This window comes from Nuphar pumila, chromosome 11, assembly GCF_984573655.1.
Source record: "Nuphar pumila chromosome 11, dmNupPumi1.hap1.1, whole genome shotgun sequence".
Taxonomy (NCBI): Eukaryota; Viridiplantae; Streptophyta; class Magnoliopsida; order Nymphaeales; family Nymphaeaceae; genus Nuphar; species Nuphar pumila.
Window position 1 is genome coordinate 109,245,241 of NC_143259.1, and position 27,267 is coordinate 109,272,507.

A 27,267-nucleotide genomic window follows, 5' to 3' on the forward strand; every position below is an offset into this window, starting at 1 on the left:
AGGTTATCATATAAATGTCAAGCTCAGCTTGTTCTTTGACTTTTGGGGTTCCAATGTTGGCATCTTTCCAAACTAACGACAATCTTACCGAGGCCTAACTTGATTGATGGTGGATGGTATTCAAAATGGTTCAGACTTAGGTGGGACCCAACCTGGATCTGATTTCAGGTCTGGTAGCCGATCCCAAAGGAAGCCATAATAAGAAAATCCATACATAAGTCCTATAAGGATTACATGATTCGGATCCAAACCTGACCCAGTAAAATAATATTTTTTAATGCTTTTTATATTGAAAAATATGGATCTTAATCAGAACTTGGGTTGAGCCAAGGTCTTGTAAGAAATTTCACAAATCATACTCTAATGCCAAATATTAATCAAACTCTTTGAGTTTGATACGGATTCTAATTAGCCCACTTTCTTGATCACCAAACACTAATCTTATAGGGTTTGGTATGGGTTGGGTTCGGGTCTCCGTGTCAAACCCTATCATATGTATATGTTCCTCAAGCAAACAAGACATACAAGTCCAACATATGACAAGACAATATGTAACATTTATAGTATGCATCAAGCATGAGTTACACATATCCATAGTAGTTATATATGCATCATGTATCAAATTCATACAAGCACACTAAATAACATAGAATGCACAAACCAAAGTATGATAACACACATTGCATACATATTATACATTTATAAGTACACGGACATTCAAACTCACACACAAGTGTACCCACAACAAACACATTCCATATTATGCTAGGTACAATCATGACAAGCATGATTTCTGAACTACAATCAAAAGAGTCCTAGATATCCACAACTAAGTGTGTGAGCATGGTGTTGCATACAACAAAATAAATTTATTGGGTGATGCATTTGCACCACGTCCTTACCATGGGCATTTACCAAATTTGTATTTCGCATTGTATTGCATTCAATGCATACTGACTTACCATTGTTTTAATACTTAGCCTAAGTATCACTTTTTTGATATATCCTACACTCAAATCAGTTGAACATATAGGCAACCATAGCACTCGTAGATATCCACAACTGCGTGTGTGCACATAATGAGGTTGAAACAAAATATAGGCATTTAAGCATACCTAACAGCCCTAGATTTTCACAACTATGTGTGGTGTGTGTGCATAATTTGTATTTACAATTCAGTTAAGAATTTAACGCCATACATCATACTTACAAGATAAAATAAGCATGCTCTCTACAAGTTCAATTAAGGTATTTTATATTAATAATGTGAAGAACAATGAATCGAAAGTTAAAAGACTAAGGGGTTTCAAAATCCACAATGACCACTCAAGCAATGATACGAGACTCACCGCTTGCCATCGATTCTATCATCGAAATACCATCTGAAGCATCCTTGGCCAATCAGACTTTGACAACCCTGGATAAGTTCATAATGTTTCCAGTAGAAAGTGATATCCTACGCTAATTTATTTCATGAAGAAGCATGAAAGGTTCAAACAATTTCCTACCAATTAAGTAGAAGAAAACAAATAACCAAAGAAATAAAAAGGAAGTACCACAAGATTCCAATTACTCACTAAAAAGCATCATCCCCAATTCTAAGAAACACCCCAACACAAGAAAACAAAAAATCACACCATTCTTAACCCATTCTCATATGCAATTTCTGCAACATCCCTTATGAAATCTAAACAAAAAACCAAACAACCGACACAAGCCCAAACTATAACCCAAACTTGGGTTTTACACCATACATGAAGGCTTTGAGGAGAGAACCTTATAGTGCTTTCTGAATATGCAAAATGGTATCATCATCAGAAGGAAGAACAAATGAAAACCCATCGAAATTGAATGCCAAAACAGGGTGATAAATGTAAATGAAAAAAAAATCCACCAACATCATGAGAGAAGTCCATCACCAATGAGAATAGCTGGAAAATAAAAAGCTCTGTGAATGTCTCACTGAAGGGATCTAGAAGGCCTTTGCCTAGGGATGCCTCCTGCATTCTCAATCGCACTCCACATCCGCCCCTAGCTCCCACAATGTTCATCCACCATCGAATGCAGATGTAAGCACCCCTACAAAGAACTGAGCAATACCGCGTTGCTAACCATCGCTCCTTCCCTTGACTGCTATGTGCAGAGACAATAGTTGCTTTGAGGAATGCATAGAAAACACAAGTTGTTGAGGATAGAAGAGAGAACAATCAGCAGATAAGATGATCCATAATCTATCACCTCCTCAGAGTGAGAGATAACAAGGTGTTTCCATGAATTAGAGAAAATGAGGTGAGACGAGAGGCGAGGCAATCTCAAACATGATCAAATGATTCCCTTATGTAAAAAACTCAGAAATGTGAGGCAACGTGTATGGGAGAGAGAGTGGGTCAGACTAGGGTGTATGCAGTCATCATCCAACCACTGCACATGCGATGACGGTGTCACGGGTGAAGGGTGGTGCAGTGGGTCATGATCATTGGTGGTGGCGGGAAGAGGAGTTGCAGAAGTGAGAGAAGGGAGCTCTACGAGAGAGAGAACAAAGAACACAAAAAAAAATAACCTAAAGTTTTTTATTAACATTTAGGGTTTATATATTTTTTTAATCCTTTGTGCGTAGTAGATGTTTGATCTAGATCGGCTCTGGTTCCCACACTACCACACTAAAACAAAATAACATAATAAGAATTAATTAATTAATTATTATTTTTTATTTCAAAAATTAAAAGGTTAGAATATGTATTCCAATGAATATTTAAATTTAAGAAAAGTAATCCTTATTATGAAACTGGGTTGACCCATTGGGTTCGAACTCACTTAGACACTGGGTCCAATAAAAAATTCATAATCTTTTCTAAAATTCATTTTTCTTATCCTATTAGCACCAAAATAGTTATATTAATTCTAATAGTTCATAGTTTTGGTATCTTCTAAAATCATGATTTGTTGATTAAAATATTTCTCATAAATTATTTTATAACCAAAATACCCTTCATTAGAATTTCTTTTGAAAACTACCAAAATACATGTTAAGTTTAAAGCAGTTTGAAAATACCTAGATGAGTTTGTGACTCACTAAAACAATTAGTTTTCATGACAATGTAAATATTTAACAATATTTTGTTTGAAGTGACTATTTTACCCTTATTGGTCAAAAAAATAATTAAACATATAAAATACCCATGATTGACATTTAAACTATAAAAATATATTTCTGACTCAAAGATAAAGCTGATTTCATTATTTATTAATAATACCTAAATTTTACAGGTTTTACATGTACGGTACAATAACTTCTTCACAAAGCGGGCATTCTTCGACTTGAAGGAACACTACTTTCCCAAAGGCATTCCTGAGGGTCGAGAAGACCTTGAGAGAGAGAGAGAGAGAGAGAGAGAGAGAGAGAGAGAGAGAGAGAGAGAGAGAGAGAGAGAGAGAGAGAGAACATTCACCATTCAACATTACCAAAATACATCCAACAGAATATTGGATGGGAGAGACAAAAGAGAAACATAAGAGCAAAACAACCACAATCTAGATGGTGATTGTGCATAGATCAGAGTACAAGTCGATCAGCCCCTCCTCCCTACTATGTAACTTAAGAGCCAGATACACATCAGACATGACCCGTTGCCGAAGCCTTCCGAAATCGAATTTGATGCCCCTGAAAAAGATGTCGTTTCTTTCGGTCCATATGACCCACCATGCTGAAAGCAACCAAACCCGCCACAATAATCTCCATTTTTTTTGTGTCGTACAATCCTGGGACCAAGCAAGAGGTCCCGAATAACGGAGCACGGACGAGTTTGAACAGATGGCGCACCCCAAGTTTGAAAAAATAAGTCTAGAACGACCGAGCAGAGCCAAAATAGGTGAGTCGTATCCTCTACAACCTTCTCGCAAAGAACGCACATGCTTGGAAATTGAATTCCCCGTTTCCTGACATTAATTTGGGTTTGAACACGGTCCAGAGCCACAAGCCACGCCAAAGCTTTTGCCCTTGGAGCTGGCCCCTTACCCCACATACAATCACTGGGAAACCAGTCCATCCCGGACGGCAACAAGGAATGGTAAACTTGCTTAATGGAGAACCTATCTCCGCTCGCCATGGCCCAGTGAAGCCACAACAGGGCATGGACCGGCCTAAGATCTCTGCCACTGAAGGATCGAAGTGTCTTCCGCCACTCCAGCCAGAGGGACGAGTGACACACTGAACTGGGTGTGGAAAGAAGGGATTCATGTAGACTACCATATTTTTGCCTAACAAACGTAGCCCAAGAAGATTGAGATGTGGAAGCTTCCCAAGCCCACTTCAAGACTAAAACGATGCTCCTCTTTCTCAGAGCTGGAATCTCCAAGCCGCCTCGCTGCCTCGGGAGAACGATCTGTTGCCAAGAAACAAGCGGGTACTTTTTGTGCGACACATTCCCAGACCAAAGGAAGTGCGAAAGCAAACGGTTAATCGTCTGCTCTACTATCGTCGGTATAATAGACATGCTCATTCGAAACTCTGGTAATCTGGCTAAAACATGGCGAATAAGCGTCACTCGTCCCGCAAAAGATAAATATCGAGCCTTCCAAGCCTGCAATCTCCCTTGCACCCGCTCTATGGTAGACATCCAAGTAGAAGTTCCTGCTGGCTGCAGAGAGTGCAACGATAGACCCAAAAAATTGACAGAAAGGTCAGATATTGGGCAGTTGAAGATCCTTGCAGCAGCCGATTGGAGAAGAGGATCAGCATTGAGTAAGACCAGAGCGCACTTACTCTCGTTCAGGCGAAGGCCTGAAATTGCAGCGAAGACTTTAATAATGAAGCACAATCTGGACATTTGATTAACATTCGCATGTCCAAATATTAAAGTATCGTCTGCATATTGAATTGTGTGACCAACAAAACCAGGAATGCCCAAGGATTCCAAGAAGCCTATTTCTTCTGCCCTTTTCATGAGAATAGGTAAACCATCTACCGCGATATTAAAAAGGATAGGTGCTAGAGGACAACCCTGTCGTACACCTCTAGCCAACTTGAATTCTTCCCCTCTCATTCCATTGATGCAAACTGATGATACAGATTTTGTGACCAACTCCTTAACCCATGCTATAAACCGGCTGCCAAACCCCATATTTGTTAGAGATTCAATCAGAAAATCCCATGCCAGACTACCATAAGCCTTGTGAAAATCCAATTTTAGCATGAAGTGCGGTGATCCAGTCGACTGTAAAGAGTGAAGAAGCTCAGTTGCACAAATAAAAGATCCTTGCAAACTTCGACCTGGAATAAAAGCACCCTGGTTCGGAGAAACAAGTTGATCAATGACAGCGCGCAATCGATTAGCCAACACCTTAGATATAATGCGATACAGAGCACCCATCACCGAAATCGGCCTGAAGTTGGATATGTCTGACGCCCCTTGCCTCTTAGGAATCAAAGAGATGACTGCCACATGATATGGTTTAGGCAACCTCGCATTACGATAGAATTCATCGAACAAGTGGAGCAGGTCAGTTTTAACACTTGACCAAAATGCTTTAAAGAAGTCGATGTGAAAACCATCAAGGCCTGGTGCCTTCCATCCCGATAATTCGCTAATAGCATTCGAAATCTCCACTTCAGTGAATCTAACCTGCAAAGAAACTGATTGGTTTGCCGCCAACCGCTTATAGCCCATATCGCCGATGACACCCCCGACGCCTAAGTCGGCCGAATACAACCTGGAGAAATAAGAAGTAATAGCTGGCAGGCAATTGTGCGGACCAAAATGACATTCATCGATCTCGATCGAGAGTATCCGGTTCTTACTGTATTTATTTGATGCGTTCATATGAAAAAAAACGTGTATTATCATCGCCATCAGCCAACCATGCAACTCTAGCCCTCAACTTCCATCTAAGCTCATCTCGTGCTCTCCATTCTGCAACGAGAGCAGAGAGTACGACGATACGCTCCTGCAACTGAAGCACTTGACCCTCCGGTACACCAACAAGATCGACCTGACGTTGGGCCAAATCGGAGAGATCGGCTTCCCACTGGCCGATGAACCTAAACTTGTTCAGGTTATTAAAACTTAGCCATTCCTTAATACGTTTCTGAAGACGAAGAAGCTTAGCATGGATGCGGATGGCCACCCAAGATCCCGTAGCAGGTTGAGCCCACGATTGACCTACCAACTGCTGAAAGTCTGGCACTCGAAGCCACCATTCCTCAAAGAAGAACCTACGACACACCTTGAAGCCTGCGCCCCACGAAACAGTCATTTGTCCATGATCGGACATGGTCCGTGGCAGCAGACAAGCAGTGACATCCGGAACTGCGTGAAATAGTTCTGGGGAGAGAAAAACACGATCAAGTATCCGCAAGCAAGGGCGAGACCTCATATTTGACCACGAGAATTTCTCCCCCACATGAGGTACTGAGTAAAGTTGGTTCCGCTGAACAAACTCCTGAAACCCCCTAATGGAGGGGTTGAGAAGAACCGGTAAACTAGAATCCTGCGTGGACAACAGGCAATTGAAATCCCCTCCTAAACACTGAAGAGCTCCAAATGTAATCAGAACTCGATCTAAGTCAGCCCAAAACATTGGTCGCGAAGTAGACACGACAGGACCATACACAAAGGTGAGAACAACATCTTGCAGCGACGACAACAAGTTTGCAGAAAGGGAGATTGAATAAAGACCAATATCTACTATAGCCACCTTAAGAGAAGCTTTCCAAAGAACCAGGATTCCCCCAGCAAACCCAACGGACGGCTTAAAAGCATATGCCGCACCTCTCCATAAGAAAGATACCACTGATAATGGAATATCCTCCATTTTGGTTTCACAAATTGCAACGACATCCGGACTTTCATACCTAATCCAATTAGCTAAAAAAAACCGCTTACGGGGGCAATTCATGCCTTTAATATTCCAAATACACATCTTCATGATAAATAATCAGACAACACCCTAGTACGCCTTTGCCTGGCTGAGCGTCGAACTGAGCTGGAGCCATTTGCCTGAATCTGGGCTTGCGAACGTGCCAATGATTTAGCTCTACGAAGACTATTTGTGACCCTGACTGCCGATCGTGCTCGAGGAACAATCTATTGTTGGATCGAAGAAAGTTGCCCGATTGAAATCTGCACTCCTAGTGCCTGCACAGCCTCGACGAATGACATACCCCATATGTCAAACAAGTCATCGACCCCCTGCGACTCACCCCCCGAACTTGACGAATCTGGGCAAGGTTGTGGATGCACTGGTTGCAAGCAGGAGGCCCCCGAGTTCCCCTGAACCGATGCTCCAAAACCCTCCATGGGACAACCCCCGTCTTGATCGGGCAAGCAGTCCGCCGAACTCAAAATGTGAGTTGGGTGCAGCATGCAAGGTGACAACGAGACCACACAGGTAAAACCCAAAACACACGTTGGGGCAGACCCCATGCACACCAGGACGCCTTTGCATGGTAGGAATATCGTCAGAATACGAATTGTAGAATCGACTGAACACAAGCTCCCATGATGATCGAAAAATGAACGGGCCCAGGATCCATCATGGGCGACAGATGCAGCACAACTCCCAGACGCAAGATCATGCTGGCGGCCCAATAGTTGAAGAGGCAAACCAAATGAACATATAGAGCCCGAAAAATTCTCAACGCAAGTGGACCCACACTCCATCTCGAAAGCAGTTTTACTCATTAATTCATCAGGGCGGATGAGACAGATTGTCAGTTTGGAAGGACGCTTCTCGATGGACGCTTTAGGATACGAGCGGTATAACTCTGACGAACGACCGACATCATGAGATGGACAGACGACACTGGATGCCTTCAACGGTACCCAAAGCGAACCTATCTTAAACGCCGAAAATGAAGAGGTACCTGCCTCCATGGTACACACCTGCGCCACATCACTGAAAGATACAGCAGGTCGACGAGGGTCATGAACCCGATGCCTGGCGTGTGATGAAGGTTCCGGCATACGAGACTTGCCGGAGAGGCAAATAATATGATGGTTTTTTGAACGATCCGAGCCACACCTGTGACAGAAAAGTCTTGAACGGAAGTTGCGATTGAAACATACAGTACACCACCAGTCTCCCGGCTTCGCCCGACACGTATCCGCCCGTCGCCTAAGGCTGCAGAAAGAAGGGTGCCATGTCGGCCAAACCAGATTCCACCCCTCTAGTACATCCTTGTGAGAGAGAGAGAGAGAGAGAGAGAGAGAGAGAGAGAGAGAGAGAGAGAGAGAGAGAGAGAGAGAGAGAGAGATGTTTGAGTTTGCTGTTGGTGGGTTTTAGATGTTCAAAATTCGTCATGTGGATAGTGTAAGATCAATGTTTTGGATGCATTTTATTTGTCTTTTTATTTTTTCATTTTTCTTAGAGGTTTGTGCTTTGTTTTATGTTTTCTGTCTTGGCACTATGTTCCTTTTTGAGTTTTATTTCTTTGCATGTAGGTGGAGGTTTGTGATGCGACCCATTTTCTTGAATTTGCATGCAATTCGATTAAACTCTTTTTATATTTTTACATTTAATGTCAGCATTTTTTGCATCTATTTATATTTTTACATTCGAAGACAAAACATGGATCCCATCATTTGAAATAGGATGGGTTCCATCATATATTCAATCCTGTCATGCCCAATCAATGGCTAGATGGTTCAGCTAGATGGAGAGGGGGGGGGGGCACAAAACATAAATATTTTGTAATGTGAAATCATCACAGGCAGTTAGTGGCCTTTCATCACAACTACTCATTGTGAAAAATAGTGGGACATGACTTCAACCTGCAACGTACCCGCTAATGCCTATTTAAAACAATGTTAAGTTGATGCATCATTGTGTTAATTGACTGCCATGGTTTTATTTTTCTGTTTCCTGAAAGGGGATTGTTTACATTGGGATCTGGTAGCCTTGAGAAGTTTGAGTTTTTAATTTCCTAATATGCCCTATTCATGTTTGTTACTAGTTCAGCTCACATTGAATATTCACTATGTTAAAAGTTTTGCTTGCATAAAAATCTGAATTCACATTTTTTTGTTGATGTTTTCTCTGCTCTCATGCATGTTGAAAAATTCATATTTTAGTCGAGATAGAAAAATCTAATGTTTTAGAGAACATTGATTGTGGTTAATTGTAATTTTATATATAAACAACATAAAGGAGTTAGCACCTCTTTGTTTGGGATCCTTCTTATCTTGTCAGCTTTATCACCAAAAGTTCCCCTTTGATCGTTATCTGCTCTTTGGATGGGACCACGACTTGGGAAGGCCAACGTAGGTAAGACACCTACGTTGCTGCTTGCATTAGACTGTTTGGATAGGGTCCAAGAAACGGTTACTGATAACCTCTCTCTCTCTCTCTCACAGGATAAACAAAAAAGTCTTAAAATGTAAAAGTATAAAATACAGAGGATAAAAAAAGCTTGGGCATAAAATAGACATTCCATCATAGTTGATAAGGAAGATTGTAAAGAAGAAGAAGAGCTCAATCGAATTGCAAATTTCAGAGAACAAGTAACATCACAAACAGTCCCTACATGCAAATAAGTAATACCTAAAAAAAGAGAGTACCGCCTGACAACGAACACCAAACAAAACACACACCACCAAGAGAAAAAAATGAAAAGGAAATGACATGAATGAAACTCATTCGTTCAAGGCATTGATCTTGCACTACCCAGACTGATCTCGAACATCTAAAACCTTTCATGAATGATACGACGAATCTCGAACATCTAAAACCTTTCATGAATGATACGACGAATCTCGAACATCTAAAACCCACCAAAAACAAACTCAACCTTTCAAGATCGATCATTCTCTCTCTAGAGTCGGCTGAGGGGATAGACCATGTTGGCTCGACCCTCGGAAATCTCTTTGAGAAAGTAGCCTCTATTCAAGTACATCAACGCCTGCTGTGCGAGGTAGCTGTCGTCCCGTCCATGTCTGAAGCGCAATCTCTTAAACACACCGTCCACCGACTGCGCGAAAACCTTAGTCCAGAACGAGAGGGCTCCACACACGTTTCTCACGTCGTCCAACGTTACCGAGTACCACCTAATCATCTCCAGAAATTCAACGCGCAGCTGCGGCATGCAGTCGAGAATTTTCATCATCGGCCACACGGCATCAATTCCCTTGCAACAGAGCTGGTCCAAGAGGACGCACGGTAGGATACCGTTCTGCAAGTTGACCTCGACATCAATGCCATTCTTAACCATGAGCTGCCGGAAATCGGCGTTGAGAGCTTTCGAGGGGATCGTCATCTTGACATTGAACAGAAAGATGCACTTCTCACCGGTGTCGGGGTGGATAGGGAGGTTGCCGGACTCGTCCGCGAAGGTGAGGCCGAGCTGGAGGAGATACAGGTCGTTGCTGAAGGGACCGAACACCGGCCGTTCATGGAAGCCGATAAAAATAGCATGGGCGGTAACGTAGGGGTACTGGATGACTATCTGGTGGATGAAGTCGAGGTCTCGATCGACGTTGTGGGCCCAGACCTGCCTGACTGTGACATAACCCAGGTCTCGATCGAGGTATATAATTTCACAAACTATATCCAGGTCCATGCATTAATCGAACATTCGGCTCCCGACCCAGGTCTTAATTGGGTCTTCTTATTTTGGATCCAAGTAAACCCGACCCATTGAACCCCTGCTCGTCAATATATAACAGTAATCCTATCCATATTAGAACCTGCACCTAGTACCCATGTGACATAACCCACCCATGAGTCCATGACACCGGTAGGCCCAATCATATGACTGAGTGCCAGCACTCTTTGTTAGGTGATGGATGATGTTAAAAAATGGTTCAGACCTAGGTGGGACCGAACCTGGATCTGATTTCAGATAATGTTGGTACTGGGTTTGGAATCCAGTTCAATAAAACGCACAAAAACAAAAACCATACAATTGAGTGATGTGGGACCCAACCTGGATCTGATTTCAGGTGTTGGTACTGGGTCTAGAATCCAGATCAATAGAACCCACAAAAAGAAAAAGCATACAATTGAGGCCAATAAAACAATTAGATAATATGATTTGGCCCTTTCTATTACAGGATGGTCAGAAAAATAATTATATTAATATCCACTGACTGCTAAGTAGATAAAAGTGTTTACAGTAGGAATATTCATAATATGCATCACAAATAGAAGAACAAGCATAGGCATGGTACCACAAAGAGCAAAATTTGGCCACACAAGCAGAAAAAAAAGGCATTATAACCATGATATCCTGATTCCGCACAATCGATGTGTTAATTCACCCAAAAAAATCATATTAGAAGTTTTTTTTTTTGTTCACGAACTATTGATTGCACTTAGTATGCCATGAATCCAAGGTAAAATGAAATATCATAGCTCATTCCCGTTAACATTTATGTATCTTATTGTTTCCAAAAGTTTCCTCCACATACCTTAAGATGCTACAGGTTTTTAATTTCTGGTCTCTCACAAAATTTTCCTTCCATGATAAATCTTTTAATGCATGATCATCAATTGCACAAACATTTGTTTCTTGCCAAAGTTCTTGTAACTAATGACCTATTTGCCTGCAATCATCACTTCACTCTATTTTATAAAAACCAAGAGGTAATCTAGTAACTTTGTAGGATGAGGCAGCCACACTTTATTTTGGCAAGAACCTTGGCATGAGAGAATCTCAAGCTAAGGGACATATATCCTCATGTTTATGAGCTCACAAGAGCCAAGTATGGCAAGGTGTGTGATTTTTGGTCTTCCACCATGAAAACGTGAAAAATTATGCTACGTAGTAACCCTTTAGAACTAGCTTTTCAACAATGGAGCGATCTCATGGTCTCCCTAGGGTACCAGTCTCTTTCACATCGAGAGGATGTGGCTTATTAGCCTCTTTCTAATGATGGGTTATTCTCCATCGAGTCTATGTACACTTTTCCTGGGTCTCCATCCACGCAGTGGGTTTCAAATTGGTCATTACTACTTAGTTGTAATTTCTAAATACTTTAACTTATTCCTTTTGGTTAGATTCAAGCTTAGTTGTCTTTTCTATTTACTTTAACTAATTATTATTTTATAATTTCTTAGATATTTTACTTGACAACCTTAATTTATGCTGATTCTATATTGGATATTATTTTTCTCAAAATTTTATATTGAGTATCTAATATTTCAAAATTCAATTTCAAGGCTATACTTTTCAAAATTCATTTCCAAGGTTTTATTTTTTCAAAATTCAATTACAAAACTATAATTTTTCAAAATTCATTTATAAGGCTTTATTTTTCAAAATTTATTTTCAAGGCAATATTTTTTAGAATTCAAAAATAACTAATTAAATTTAATCAATTCTATCAACTCAGCATTTTATATTCTAGAGATACAAATCAACGTTTTTCATATTTATAGGTGTATTAAAATACCTGAAAATTCATGGGTCTTATAGCCACAGACCCATACTGTCCTTAGGCACCAAGGCCACCTTCGACCGTCGCACACTTTGCAACCGCAATGTGCACAAGATGAGGTCCTCTCTCTTTCTTGCTCACTTTAATTAGTATTTTTTATTTTATTAACAAATAAAATTATGATTATTACTTGTTAGGATTTGGATTTAGGTTTTTGTTTTACCTTTTTGTTAATAGTTGCATTTTAATAACTAGGATTTGGGGCTTTTAGTGTTTTTGTTTCAATTAATATTTTATGTTTTTAATGAGATGGATATTAATTTGTTATTTCTGTATTTTTTTAATTAACATTATACAATATTCACATGATTGATTTTAGTTAGAAATTTGGGGGTTTTATTAATTTTTGGCTCAATTAGCTTATGTATGAAAATTATGATTAATATTTGCCAGAATTGAGGCTTTCATTTAGTATTTTTTTAAATAGCATGAATATTTAATTTGTTTATAGAGTTTTTTGTGTTTTCTTCCTATAGCATTTAGATTTTTATTTTGTTTTTAAATAAGATGAATATTTAATTTAAGTATTTTTGTGTGTTTGTATTTTTAAATTAAGATTCTACATGCTTGATAAACATAAATGCATGGATGATATAATTAGAATTAGGGTTGCGATTTTATACTTAAAAAAATGCAATCCAAAGGAGAATCTTATTAAATTGGTGACGCTGAATCCATCTATAGGATTGGGTTTGAAAATAATAAGATTTAAGATGGGGTATGAATATGGCATATGATATAAGGGATGTGGAACCAAACTTCAGAGGAGTCATCAAAGATTCAAGACCAACATTAATGGTTATCTTACCATATGACAGAACAAGAAAACAAGACTGCGGATCGGGTCATACTGTATCCCCACTCAACTTCTCAGCTGAATCGCTTCCACCGTTCCCCATGCGAGATGTGCAGTGGGGATTGACTTGTAAACTTCAAAGCACAATTTTTTGTTTGTTTTCAAAAATCACCACCATCCATGGCACTTCATCACCACCGTTCATTGTGTAATCTGTGGGGTCCACCAAAACCCGATAATGTTATGGTCACAAATAGATGAAGACTGACGGCCAAGATTTCAAAGCACAAAAGATTTGTGCCTAGTTATATCACCTGATCTGACGTCGTTTCAGAGTACGCACCTCAACTCCATACTCCAAAGACTCAGTGTGTGTGGTATGGAACTGCACAATCAAGATGCCCATTACTATACCACGGTACAACCATAACCATTCATAACAAACTTAATTATATATTCTCCCCTGAGAGAGAGAGAGAGAGAGAGAGAGAGAGAGAGAGAGAGAGAGAGAGAGAGAGAGAGAGAGAGAGAGAGAGAGAGAGAGATCATAATCAGATCGGATAGAATATGATTGAATCCGGATCTGAAATGTATGTGGTAATATTGGATCTTAATAAAGAAGCATCCAGACAAGGTACTTGCATGTTAAAAAAGTGCAATCTGATCCAATTTTGATCTGAGTCCAAATTAGATCCAACATGAATATAGATTCTAATATGAATCCAAATTCAGATCCAGAGATAATCTGATTTAACAACCAGCTTAGACCGGGATCCGACTAAACGCTGGCTACCATAACTCTCTCTCTATAACAGTATAATCAAGAAGCCAACTACTAGTGCCATAATCACCACCGAAATTTAACCTATATATCCACAGAGATATCTAGAGAGAGAGATATCCCTTCCCTGCCTTCTTGCCGTCTTCATTCATTTTCTTGGCATTTCACTTTTTCACGAGAGAGAGTGAGAGCTGTTGGGTAATAATCCCTTGCCTGCCTTCTTGCCCTCTTCCTTCTTTCATTTTCTTGGCATTTACGTACGCCATGGAACATGGCACAGTCGTGCACGTCTGGGCTGTCAACCTCCTTTCAGAGTTGCAGTACATCCGAAACCACATAGTCAACAACTTTCCTTACGCCACCATGTCGCCCATCTACGCCGACGCTAGCCACGACCTATTACTCCCGCCCGATGGCGAAAACACACGGGAGATCTACTACGCTCACTTCGCCGAAAACATCAACACCGGCCGACTCCGCCTCGTGCAACTGGGTCTCACCTTCTTCGACGAGAACGGCAACCTCCCCACCCACCCCCACACCGGCCGGAAGTTAGGCTGGGAGTTCCACTTCAAGGTTGCCAACTCCCAAAACGAGATCAACTTTGACTTGCAACAGTATTTGACGGAGCGTGGCATCGACATCTACGTTAACCTGCAGAACGGTATCGACCTGAACGTCCATTCCTCCTTGTTCAGGTGTTCGGGCTTGTTCATGACGGACCGCACCACGTGGGTGGTGTTTGGGGTGGCCTTGAACTTCTGCTGGATGCTGAAGGTCGTCTGGACGCACTTGTATAACACGCTGCAAGAGTTCCTGAGGAGTGTGAGGTTCTCCTTCCCAAGGTTCTACGACATAAAGTACCTGATGCTCTCCTGTGGCTTCTCGTTGCCAATGCATGAGGTCGCCAGGTTGCTCCATGTGGGATTGCAGGAGACGGTCACTTTTCAACAGGGTTGGTGCGGCAGCCTTAAGACGATGCAGGCCTTCTTGGAGTTGAAGCGCCAATACTTTCCCAACGGTATTCCGCAGAATCATGTCAATATGATCCACGAGGACCATGGGGCGGGTTGGTTCTGAAGAAAGAGAGAGAGAGAGAGAGAGAGAGAGAGAGAGAGAGAGATAGAGAGAGAGAGAGGATTTTCTTGAAAGTTTTTAGTTTCATTCTGGTGTTGGTTGTTCAAGATTAGCCGTGGTGGTGCAAGATTGCTGCTGTTGATCGATGCTGAGTTCCGTTATCGTCTTTTCCTTTTTCTTGTTGTGCTTGTATTTTGTTGTTCTCCATCAGTCCATCAAGCTTCATCTTTGCGACCATGTATAGCTGTCATTGATGCCGGGCTCCATGCATTCGTTTCTTTTCTTTTTTCTTGGTGGTGGTACGTTCTTTTCTAACGAAAGCTAGCCAACAGGCTAAATCAATATTTTCACTCTTAACCCTTTCTTGTAATAACCACCTAGACATCATGATAAGAAATTTCACAAATCTATAGTAGCCACCATATATTAATCCGACTCTTCAAGTTTGACCCGGATCCTAATTACCCCTGTTTGTTTATCACCAAACAGGTTTGGTCTGGGTCTGTGGGTCACAACCTACCAGTTGACAACCCTCGTCAATGACTCTCTGTTGTCCGTAGGACAGTTCAATTTCAAGGTTTATGTGGAAAAATCGACCGCAATAGCCCTTAAGCATTATGATAAATATCCACAATGTTTTTAAAATATCACAAAAAAAGCATATGATATTTTGGTCATCATTTCAAATAAAAAATATCACTGATAATATCGATAACCAAAAGTATCATGGATTTGCTATGATAAAAAATCATTATTTTTGGTTAAAAAAATAAAATCTAAGGGTTGATTGATATTAAGTCGACCATGATGAGTCCGGGTCAGATTTGATAAAAAAACAAGTTGCACAATAAAATTTAAGAGGGGTACGGAGATGGGGATGACATAGGGGATGGTTGGAACAGATCAGACAGGAATGCAACCTAAAATTCTAAAATCCAAACAATGCAAAAAGGAGTTGATGAATGAGGCATCAAGGCCAACCATCGGTACATTTTACTGTTTGATGGTTTAATTTCCCACTTAAACCTTGAAATTGAACAGGCTTACGGACAACATAGATTCCTTGATGAGGGTTGTCAACTGGTTGGGTTTGACACGGAGACCCAACTCAAAGGGTTAATTATAATCTGGGTCAAACTCGAAGAGTTTGTTTAATATATGGAGCAGAGTGTGATTTGTGAAATTTCTTAACAGACCCTGAACCAACCGGAGTTCAGATTATGATTCATATTTTTTCAATATAAAAAAATATTATTTTACTGTTTTTGGTTTGGGTCTGAATCATGTAATCCTTTTTTGTTATTTTGGCTTCGATTGGACTCGATTCCAGACCCGGTACCAGCACCTGAAATCAGATTCAGGTTCGGTCCCACCTAGGTCTGAACCATTTTCAACACCATCCGCCAGCAATAAACTTAAGCTGACAACATTGGAACCCCAAAAGGCAAAGAACAATGCGATCTTGACGTTTATATGATAACCCCAGCCTTTGGTCTGACTTTTTTCTTTTATCTTACTATTGATTTAGTCTGAGCAAGTTGGAAATTTGGCTCTTATCTTATGCATATTGTCCGGGTTATTACAAGAAGCATTTAGTCTGTTGGCTAGCTTTCGTTAGAAAAAAGAACGTACCACCACAAAAAAAAAAAAGAAACCAAATGAAACAAATGCATGGAAGCCGGCACCGACAGCAGTGATCTTAGGTCGCAAAGATGAAGCTTGATGGAGAACAACAAAACACAACCACACCAAGAAAACAGAAAAGACGATAACAAACCCAGCAACGATCGACCAACATCAGCAATCTTGCACCACCACCACCACGAATCTTGAACGACCAACACCAGCAAGAAACTAAAAACCATTCAAGAAATTGTGTTTTATTAATTACACAATTTTGTATTTTGTCAACAGTTGATTTTTGCATCACCAAAATTCTTGCAAACAGATTGAATTTCAGCAATTTAAATTCTGTTTTTTGCTAAAGAAATGATGTAGATCACATATGTGGACTCTGATTTGATCAAAACAACTTGCATCAATAAAATCCCAATAAGGGTTATGAAGATAGGGATAACATAAGGCATGAGCAACAGATTTGCCTCTAACAACCTTTTTTTTTGTGCACCGTTTAGAATTTTAGCTTTTAGGAGGGGTTGATGATGTTAGTTTTCAGTTAGCAGTAAAACCAGAGCAGATCCGGCCACTGTCCATTGTTTTCAATTTAGGAGTGTCAACTGGTTGGACCTCTGCCAAAATGGATGGGTTCAGAGTTCGGACTTAGATTGGGCTTAGTTATAAGGCATCGATATCATATATGAATTGAGATATAGTCAGATTTTTAATTAGAAAAACCATACTCTGATAAAGATTATAAAAACTTGGCCCAAGTCAAAAATAATATTTTTAGGGTTATTAATATTAAAAATTTGCAAACTTATTCTGGTTGGATCCAAGTTTAATATAAAATTTCATAAAACATACCCGGGTTGTTTAATAATCAAATTTCATGAGAACAAGCAAAATAATCAAATCTTATAGTTTGATCTCTCCCACCAAGTTCCATACTAAGATGGAACTATCAAACCAAGGTTATTTTTTGAAACAAAATATCCTATTGCTCTCTTGGGTGAGGTGAGCGAAGAAGAGCAAGAATCATACTCATTCAAATAGGCTTTTACTGAACCTAAGTGACATCAAGTCACTATAGAAGGAGTAAAGGCCCTACATCAAAACCAAACCTAAGCCTTTGTCTTTTCAAAAAATGCTACAAATCTAGTTAGGTGTAAATGAATTTATAAGATTAAAATGCATTACAATATACCCATAGCCAAATATAAAACTCGTCTTATTAGCAAAGGGTACATTCAACAAGAGGGAGTTGATTACTTTGAAGCATTTAGCCCACTTATTAAACCTATATCAATTTGAATGATTCTCTCAATTGCAGTCAATTTAGGACGGTTGATCCATTAGTTGGACGTAAATAACATTGTAAGAGGATTTGAATTTGAGTAAACATCTTAAATTTAAAAATAAGAGTCATCCAAACTTTGTGTGCAAACTTAACCGTGCTCTTCATGATTTAAATAAGCTTCTAGGATGTGGTTTGAAAGACTGCACATTTATTTAAAAATGTTAGGTTTTACTGAATCAAAAGTTGATCCATCCTTATTTATCTGTCATAAAAATTGTATACATACATTTGTCCTATTTTATGTTGATGATATTATTATTATAAAAAACTCATGTAAAAATATTAAGTAGATTATACAGGATTTTAAATGCAAATTTTCTATCAAAGATTTAGGCGCTTTGCACTACTTTCTTATAATAGAAATTGCTTATGAAGCCTCAAGAATTGTGCTCTGTCAGAGAAAATATATATAGACTTCTTGCTCAAAATAGAGATGATATATAAATTGTAAACCAGTTATCACTCTAACAACACCAAAGGTGATTTTGTCCAAGCATGGAGGAACATTATTAGAAAACACCACTCGATATGTAAGCATAGTTGACACCTTACAATATATCACTTTTATCAAACCTGATATTGTATATTCAATCAATAAAGTCTATCAGTTTATACATAAACCAAATCAAGATAATTGGGTTCATAGAAAAAGGATTATGCGTTATCTCACAAGAACTATTAATTTTGACCTATAAATCAAGAAGTCATATTTTTTGTAGTCATCTGTGTTTTCTCAAAGCCTCAAGAATTGTGCTCTGTGAGAGAAAATATATTATAGACCTCTTGCTCAAAATAAAGATGATAGATTGTAAATGTTCCGGACCGCCATGTTTTTCACCTTTTTGCTCTGATGTATATACCTCTTTGGCACTCTAGAGTGCCCCACAAGGCCTTACGGCCTAAGTACCCCATGTATTCAGACCCTCTCTTCCCCTCTTGATGTACTTTGCTTTCAAGTATCTATAAAGAAGCTTTTTGCATCTCTCTCTCTTTGTGCTTGTGCATACACATACTCTTGCTTCCGCTCATGCGCGTGTGTTGTGCATTGCTTGTGCGCTTAAAAGGCCTGCCTTCGGTGTGTGTGATTGCCCGAAGCTACGTCACGGGGGCCTTCGCTTCCCAGCCCGTGACAAGTTGGTACCAGAGCCTTGTCGACATTGGGAGTAACAATGGCGCCAAAGAAGATTGCCATGACTCCTTCAAGCAGTGTGGTTCCTGCTGAAAAGGATTTCATGGCCAATGATCGGGTGTCAGCCATCTCGCGCGATGTGGCGGAGCTGACTGGGTCAGTGACCAACATGGAGAAGTTGGTTAATGAAACTTGTGTCGCTTTCAGAGATCTCAATGCAGAGATCAAGACAGCAGTAGAGGGAGTGGAAGACTCGGTGGAAAGTCTTGCCACTAAACTTAACTACTCGGTGGAGGACTTTTCCACCAGATTTGATGATTTGTTGGGTCAGTTCAATATCATGGCTGCTGAATTGGATGTTGTTCGACGAAAGAATGAACAGTTAGAGCGGCAGTTGAGAACTGCCCCGGCTGGCGATGTTACAACATATGTGGAGAGACCACGTTACAGGCTACCTGAGCCCGCCAAGTATAAAGGCACGCGGGACTCAAAGGATCTCAAGAATTTTATCTACGAGATGGACCAATTTGTAAAAGCTGCGAGGATAGAAGAGGACGCAGATAGGCTGCGCACCACAACAATGTACTTTGTGAATGAAGCGACCCTTTGGTGGAGACGTCGCTTAGGTGATGTTCGATGGGGATTGGTTGCTATAGTCTCATGGGAAGACCTCCAGAAGGAAATGCGAGACTACTTTCTACCTAAAAATCAAGAAAAAATGGCCCGTAAAAGGTTATTGGCATTGAAACAGATAGGGTCAGTACATGACTATGTCAAGGCATTCTCTTCGATAATGTTGGAAGTAGAGAGAATGGATGATGAGGATCGGTTGTTTTACTTTGGCAATGGGTTGCAAGGATGGGCAAACCAAGAACTTATCCGGCATAACCCCGCAAGACTAGCTGAGGCGCTTGCGGTGGCAGAGAAACTTGCGAAACTGGATAGAAATGACCCTGCATTTCAAGGCAGACAACAGGGAAATGATCGCAACAACCGAAGGGACAATCGAAGAAACGACTAAGGACAAAATGCTGGTCGGGGAAACCAGCAGAATCATGGCCGTCAAGATGGCCAAAATAATAATCAGAATTGGAATAACTTTCAAGGTGGTAATTATCGTCGCCGTGACTGCCGCATCTGCCATGGGGATCATTGGCAGGATACATGTTCCAATAGAAACTGCGGTCAAGGGAATGAAGATAACTGCGTACCCCGAGTTGCGAATGCTGTTCAGGGTGAGGAAGATGATCAACTTGCAAAGGCGCCAACAGTTGGCGCAATGCATATGATGAATGCAGTAAAGGTCATAACTAGTGTGAAACCGACAATATGCAAAGAATTGATGTATTTGGAACTTTTGCTCAACAGAAGACTCACCAAGGCATTGGTAGACACAGGTGCCACACATAACTTCATCTCGCACGAGGAAGCAGAACGGTTGGGATTACAGTGGGAAAAAAAAGAGAGCCTCATGAAAGCGGTTAATTCAGAGGCTAAAGCCATCTACGGTGTCGCTCGGGATGTACCAGTGCGGATCCACAACTGGTCAGGAAGGATCGCGTTATCAGTCGCACCCATGGATGATTTTAAAGTCATCCTCGGCATGAAATTCTTGAGAAGCAACAAGGCAGTGCCGATGCCCCACCTCAACATTGTCAGCTTTGAGAGTGAGAGTCAGCCCTGCATGGTTACTGCGATGACAGGGAAGCCTTGTGAGCGTTTGGTGTCTGCGCTCCAGTTGAAGAGAGGCATGAAAAGTGGTGACAAGACTTTTCTTGTCACAATCCGTACTACAGATGAGGTAGAAAAAATTGCGGATGTCCCAGAGGCCTTAGCGCCAGTATTAAAGGAGTTCAGTGATGTTATGCCCGCCGAGATGCCGAAGAAGCTACCTCTGAGGTGTGAGGTAGATCATCAGATTGAATTAATACCGGGTGCACGGCCACCCGCAATGGCTCCTTATCGCATGGCAATTCTTGAGCTGCAGGAATTACGCAGACAATTGGATGGTATGCTCGAAGCAGGAATCATCCAACCATCCAAAGCTCCTTTTGGAGCGCCCATGCTTTTTCAAGCAAAGCACGATGAGTCGAAGCGGTTGTGCGTCGACTATAGGGCACTGAACAAAATGACGGTGAAGAACAAGTACCCGCTTTCTTTGATCGCAGACTTGTTTGATGAACTTGGAAAAGCGAAGGTCTTCTCTAAGTTGGATTTGTGATCGGGCTACTGACAAGTGAGAGTTGCAGAAGTGGATGAGGCAAAGACTACTTGTGTATCGCGATATGAGGCGTTCGAATTCCTTGTCATGCCCTTTGGCTTGACGAACGCGCCCGCTACCTTTTCGACCCTAATGAATAAGATCTTCTACTCGCACCTCGACAAGTTTATCGTCGTCTATTTGGATGATATAGTAGTGTATAGCGACTCGATGGAGCAGCATGTTCAGCACCTTCAGATTGTGTTTCAGACTTTAAAGGACCACGAATTGTATGTCAAGCGAGAGAAGTGCCTATTCGGCCAGAAGGAAGTCCATTTTCTGGGGCATATTGTTAAAGGAGGCACTCTTAAAATGGACCACAAGAAGATTGAAGTTATTCAAGCATGGGAGCCGCCCTCTAAGGTTCCTGAGTTGCGCTCTTTTTTGGGGCTTGCAAATTATTACTGACGCTTCATCAAAGGATACTCGCAAATTGCGGCTGCGCTCACAGATCTGTTGAAGAAAGACAGACCATGACTATAGTCTGATGCCTGACAGAAGGCTTTTGATGGGTTAAAACATGCCTTGACAGAGGAGCCAATGCTGAAGTTGCCTGACTGTCGGCAACCCTTTGAAGTGCAGACCGATGCGTCTGACTTTGCTATTGGTGGGGTGTTGCTCCAAGAAGGACATCCCATCACATTTGAAAGCAAGAAGTTGAACGATGCTGATGGTCGATACACGATGCACGAGCGTGAAATGTTGGCGGTCGTGCATTGTCTCCGCACATGGAGACACTATCTCTTGGGATCACAATTCGTTGTGCGCACTGACAATGTTGCGACAAGCTACTTCCAAACTCAGAAGAAGCTGAGTCCAAGGCAAGCACGTTGGCAGGATTTCTTGGCAGAATTCGATATGGTCCTCGAGTATAAGCCAGGCAGGACCAATGTTGTGGCCGACGCCTTGAGTCGAAAGGCGGAACTTGCAGCTTTGCTCGCTGGGGAGGGCAGTGTGAGCCAACCGACGAGCGATCTTCTTGAACAAGTGCGAGAAGGTTCGAAAAGTGACCAAATGGCTCAACAACTGATTGCATTGGTGAAGGAAGGAAAGACGCAGAGATTCTGGCTAGAGGACGGTTTGCTCCGCGCTGCGGGCGATCGTCTATATATTCCGCGACAAGATATCTTGAAGAGGTGCTTGATGCACGAGTGCCATGATACTACTTGGGCGGGTCACCCAGGACAACAGAGGACCTTGGCATTGTTGGAACGTGCATTCTATTGGCCGCAGATGCGCGATGACGTAGATGCCTATGTACGGACTTGCTTGATTTGCCAACAAGACAAGTCCATCAATCAGAGACCCGATGGACTACTGGAGCCCCTACCTGTGCCTAGTCGCCCGTGGGAGTGCATAACCATGGACTTCATTGTTAGCTTGCCGAAAGCACAAGGTTGCAGTTCGATTTATGTGGTTGTGGATAGGTTCTCGAAGTATGCTATCTTCATGCCTGCCCCTGCCACCTGCTCAGCCGCTGATACTGCAAAGTTATTCGTGCAAAACGTAATTAAGCATTGGGGAATTCCAGAGAGCATCGTCAGTGATCGTGATGCACGCTTCACTGGCAAGCTTTGGCGAGAAGTGTTTCACTTAATGGGGACGAACTTGCATTTCAGCACAAGTTTCCACCCCCAAACCGACGGACAGACAGAGAGAATAAACGGCATGCTGGAGGAATACCTGTGGCACTTTGTCAGTGCCAACCAAAGGGATTGGGTTGATTTACTTGATGCGGCTCAATTCTGTTACAACATTCAAAAGAGCGAGTCGTCCGGCCATAATCCATTTGAAGTCGCAACTGGACAACAGCCGCAGACTCCACACTCCCTTGCTGCGTGAGGACGTGGAAAAACACCTTATGCATACCAGTTTGTCAGAAACTGGCAAGATCAGACAGAGTTGGCGAAGGCATATCCAAACAAGGCAACCAAGCGCATGAAGAAATGGGCAGATGAGAAGCGTCGCCCAGCAGAATTTCGAGTTGGAGACAAAGTGTTGGCCAAACTCTATCCTGACCGCACAGCTATCGTTCGGGGCCACCACCGAGGCCTTATTCGCAAGTATGATGGCCCCTTCACCATTATCAAACGTGTGGGAAACTTGGCGTACCGGCTAGACTTGCCAGCAAACTTTTAAGTGCACCCGATATTCCATATATGTAACCTGAAGCCATTCCACGAAGATGAAGGAGATCCTCAACGGAGCATGCCTCAACGTGCTCCGATCCCGCAACGAGCTCCTTCAACAATTAGTGTACCAGGCAGAGATCCAGATATCATCCTCAACCATTCCAACAACTATCTAGGGGAAGTAAAAAAGTACTTAGTGCAGTGGAAAGGATTGCCAGAATGTGAAGCCACCTGGGAGAAAGCCAGCAGCATGTTTCAGCATCGACAACTTGTAGAAGGCTACCATGAACAATTGGCGTCGAGGACGACGCCAACTTAGGCGGGGGAGCGTGTTCCGGACCGCCATGTTTTTCACTTTTTTGCTCTGATGTATATACCTCTTTGGCACTCTAGAGTGCCCCACAAGGCCTTACGGCCTAAGTACCCCGTGTATTCGGACCCTCTCTTCCCCTCTTGATGTACTTTGCTTTCAAGTATCTATAAAGAAGCTTTTTGCATCTCTCTCTCTTCGTACTTGTGCATACGCATACTCTTGCTTCCGTTCGTGCGCGTGTGTTGTGCGTTGCTTGTGCGCTTAAAAGGCCTGCCTTCGGTGTGTGTGATTGCCCGAAGCTACGTCACGGGGGCCTTCTCTTCCCAGCCCATGACAGTAAACGAGTTGTCACTATAGCTGCACCAAATGTGATTTTATCCAAGCATGGATAAACATTACTAGAAAAACACCACTCGATATGTGAGCATAGTTGGCACCTTACAATATATCACTTTTACTAGACTTAATATGGCATATTTAGTCAATAAAGTTTGTCAATTTATATATGATCATATTTAAAAAGCTCAAAAGTCAACAAAACTACGTGGCATTTATCCAAAGTGCAAATAGACGGCCACGATGTCGGCATGAGCAAAAACGCTCATGTTCAGCATGACCTGATCTGCTTTTGACCCGAACCAGTTAAAACCCTAATGATGATTCTCAACTTAAAGCAAAATGAATCGGCCAACTTTTAACCATCAGCTAAGGCATGTTATAAAATAATAACAGACTTAAATAATTTTATCTTAGTCTCGTATATCTGAAAGGCTTTAAAAAAGAAAAAACAACGAATCTTGTACAACCAACACAACTGAGAAACTAAAACCTTTCAAGAGGATCTTTTCTCTCTCTCTCTCTCTCTCTCTCTCTCTCTCTCTCTCTCTCTCACACACACACACACAAAGACAAATTCCAAAGATCCTGTAGAACACATTGGCATGATTCAGAGGAATGTCCTTGGGAAAGTATAGGCGCTTCAACACCAAGAATGGCTGCAACGTCTTTAGTCTCTCTCTCTCTCTCTCAGAGAGAGAGAGAGAGAGAGAGAGAGAGAGAGAGAGAGAGAGAGAGAGAGAGAGAGAGAGAGAGAGACGAAAAGCGATCAACATTACTTAAAAGTGAAACTCAACAAAGCGTTGAGTCCCACAAGCACACATACAACAACACAACATTAAAACACCATTTACACAAAAAACAGAAAAACCCAACACAAAACATAAAACTCATCAAGGACCACAGACATCTAGATGAGGATCGGTTGGAGGTAGAGGCAGGTCTTTGAGATATATGCGTAAAATAGCATAAACGTCAGCCAAGACCCTATGAGTCAAACCGTTAAGGTTGAATGGGACATCCCGAAAAATAGCATCATTTCTGGCCATCCATATGAACCACCACACTGTAAATAACCAAACTCTCCAAATAGTTCTCTACTTTTTTTCACGTATAATTATAGCAGGGCCGATGATAAGATCTAACACAAAGCAGTCCTCTCGCACACCAACTAATGGAGCCCTCCAAGTTTTAGAAAGGAGAGAGAGAGAGTTTTGTGAATACCAAGTGTGAAGTTCGTACTCTAGCTCGAGGTTAGATCAGGTAATAAATGAAGCACAATTCTTTTGTGTTTTGAAAGCAGGGCCTTCCACATCCTAGCAAAGAGTGCTGGCACCCAGTCAAGTGATTGGGCCTACGGGTGTCATGGGTGGGTTATGTCACATGGGTACTGGGTGTGGGTTCTAATATGGATACGATTACTGTTATATATATATATATATATATATATATATATATATATATATATATATATATATATATATATATATATATATATGCGAGCAGAGGTTCAATGGGTCGGGTTTACTTGGATCCCAATAGGATCAAACCCTATAAGGTTTGATAATGGTGACAAATAAGAAGACCCGATTAAGACCTGGGTCCGGAGCCGAATGTTCGATTAATACATGGACCTCGCTATAGTTTGTGAAATTATATATTAGTCTCACAAATTTTCAATGTAAAAATAATAAAAAAATTTATTTTATCTGGTATGGTCTGGCATGAGTGCATTTCTCTTTACTGTTTTTACTGCTTTCCCATGTTCATCCCCATCTTGTGGTTTATCTGATCAGAACGTATTCGGTTATTAATCTTTACTTTATATTTCCTATAAAAAAATTTATTCCTGACTCCTACCACCATCACAATCCATGACGAACCTATATATCCTCTCGAATCCCCCCCCCCCCCCCCCCGCCCAAGGATTATGCAACCCCCTTCCTGGTCTTCTTCCTTCTTCTCTTTCTTAGTCTTGTTTTTTAACATTTTTTCCAACACATGGAACCCGTCACAGTGAGGCAGGTCTGGGCCCACAACATCGTTCGAGAACTCGACTTCATCCACCAGATAGTCATCCCGTACCCCTACGTTACCGCCCATGCTATTTTTATCGGCTTCGATGAACGGCCGGTGTTCGGCCCCTTCAACAACGGCCTGTATCTCCTCCAGCTCGTCCTCACCTTCACGGACGAGTCCGGCAACCTCCCTATCCACCCCGACACCGGTGAGAAGTTTATCTTTCTGTTCAATGTCAAGATGACGATCCCCTCGAAAGTTCTCAACGCCGATTTCCGGCAGCTCATGGTAAAGAATGGTATTGATGTCGAGGTCAACTTGCGGAACGGTATCCTACCGTGCATCCTCTTGGACCTGCTCTATTGCATGGGAATTGATGCCGTGTGGCCGATGGTGAAAACTCTCAACTGCTTGCCGGAGCAGCGCGTTGAATTTCGGCAGAGGATTAGGTGGTACTCGGTAACGTTGAACGACGTGAGAAACGTGTATGGATCCCTCTCAATCTGGACGTCGGTGGACGATGTGTTTAAGAGATTGCGCTTCAGACATGGACGGGACGACAGCTTCCTCGCACAGCAGGCGTTGATGCACGTGAAGAGAGGCTACTTTCTCAAAGAGATTCCCGAGGGTCGACCCAACATGGTCTATCCCCTCAGCCGACTCTAGAGAGAGAGAGAGAGAGAGAGAGAGAGAGAGAGAGAATCTTATGATCGATCTTGAAAGGTTGAGTTTGTTTTTGGTGGGTTTTAGATGTTCGAGATTCGTCGTATCATTCATGAAAGGTTTTAGATGTTCGAGATTCGTCGTATCATTCATGAAAGGTTTTAGATGTTCGAGATCAGTCTGGGTAGTGCAAGATCAATGCCTTGAACGAATGAGTTTCATTCATGTCATTTCCTTTTCATTTTTTTCTCTTGGTGGTGTGTGTTTTGTTTGGTGTTCGTTGTCAGGCGGTACTCTCTTTTTTTAGGTATTACTTATTTGCATGTAGGGACAGTTTGTGATGTTACTTGTTT

At 41.6% G+C, this 27,267-nt stretch overlaps 3 protein-coding genes across 3 annotated transcripts; 2 read left to right on the plus strand and 1 right to left on the minus strand.

Moving 5' to 3' along the window:
• Positions 1–9,808: 9,808 nt before the first annotated feature.
• LOC149822783 (putative CCR4-associated factor 1 homolog 6) lies at positions 9,809–10,552 on the minus strand. The gene has a single exon (XM_089980376.1). The coding sequence runs from the start codon at positions 10,550–10,552 to the stop codon at positions 9,809–9,811; it is 744 nt and encodes a 247-aa protein (XP_089836502.1).
• A 3,720-nt stretch (positions 10,553–14,272) lies between these two features.
• Positions 14,273–15,088, plus strand: LOC149822784 (putative CCR4-associated factor 1 homolog 10). Its single transcript, XM_089980377.1, has one exon. It carries the CDS (start codon positions 14,273–14,275, stop codon positions 15,086–15,088), a length of 816 nt encoding a protein of 271 aa, XP_089836503.1.
• Positions 15,089–26,233: 11,145 nt separating this feature from the next.
• Positions 26,234–26,917, plus strand: LOC149822785 (putative CCR4-associated factor 1 homolog 6). Its single transcript, XM_089980378.1, has one exon. It carries the CDS (start codon positions 26,234–26,236, stop codon positions 26,915–26,917), a length of 684 nt encoding a protein of 227 aa, XP_089836504.1.
• Positions 26,918–27,267: the final 350 nt, after the last annotated feature.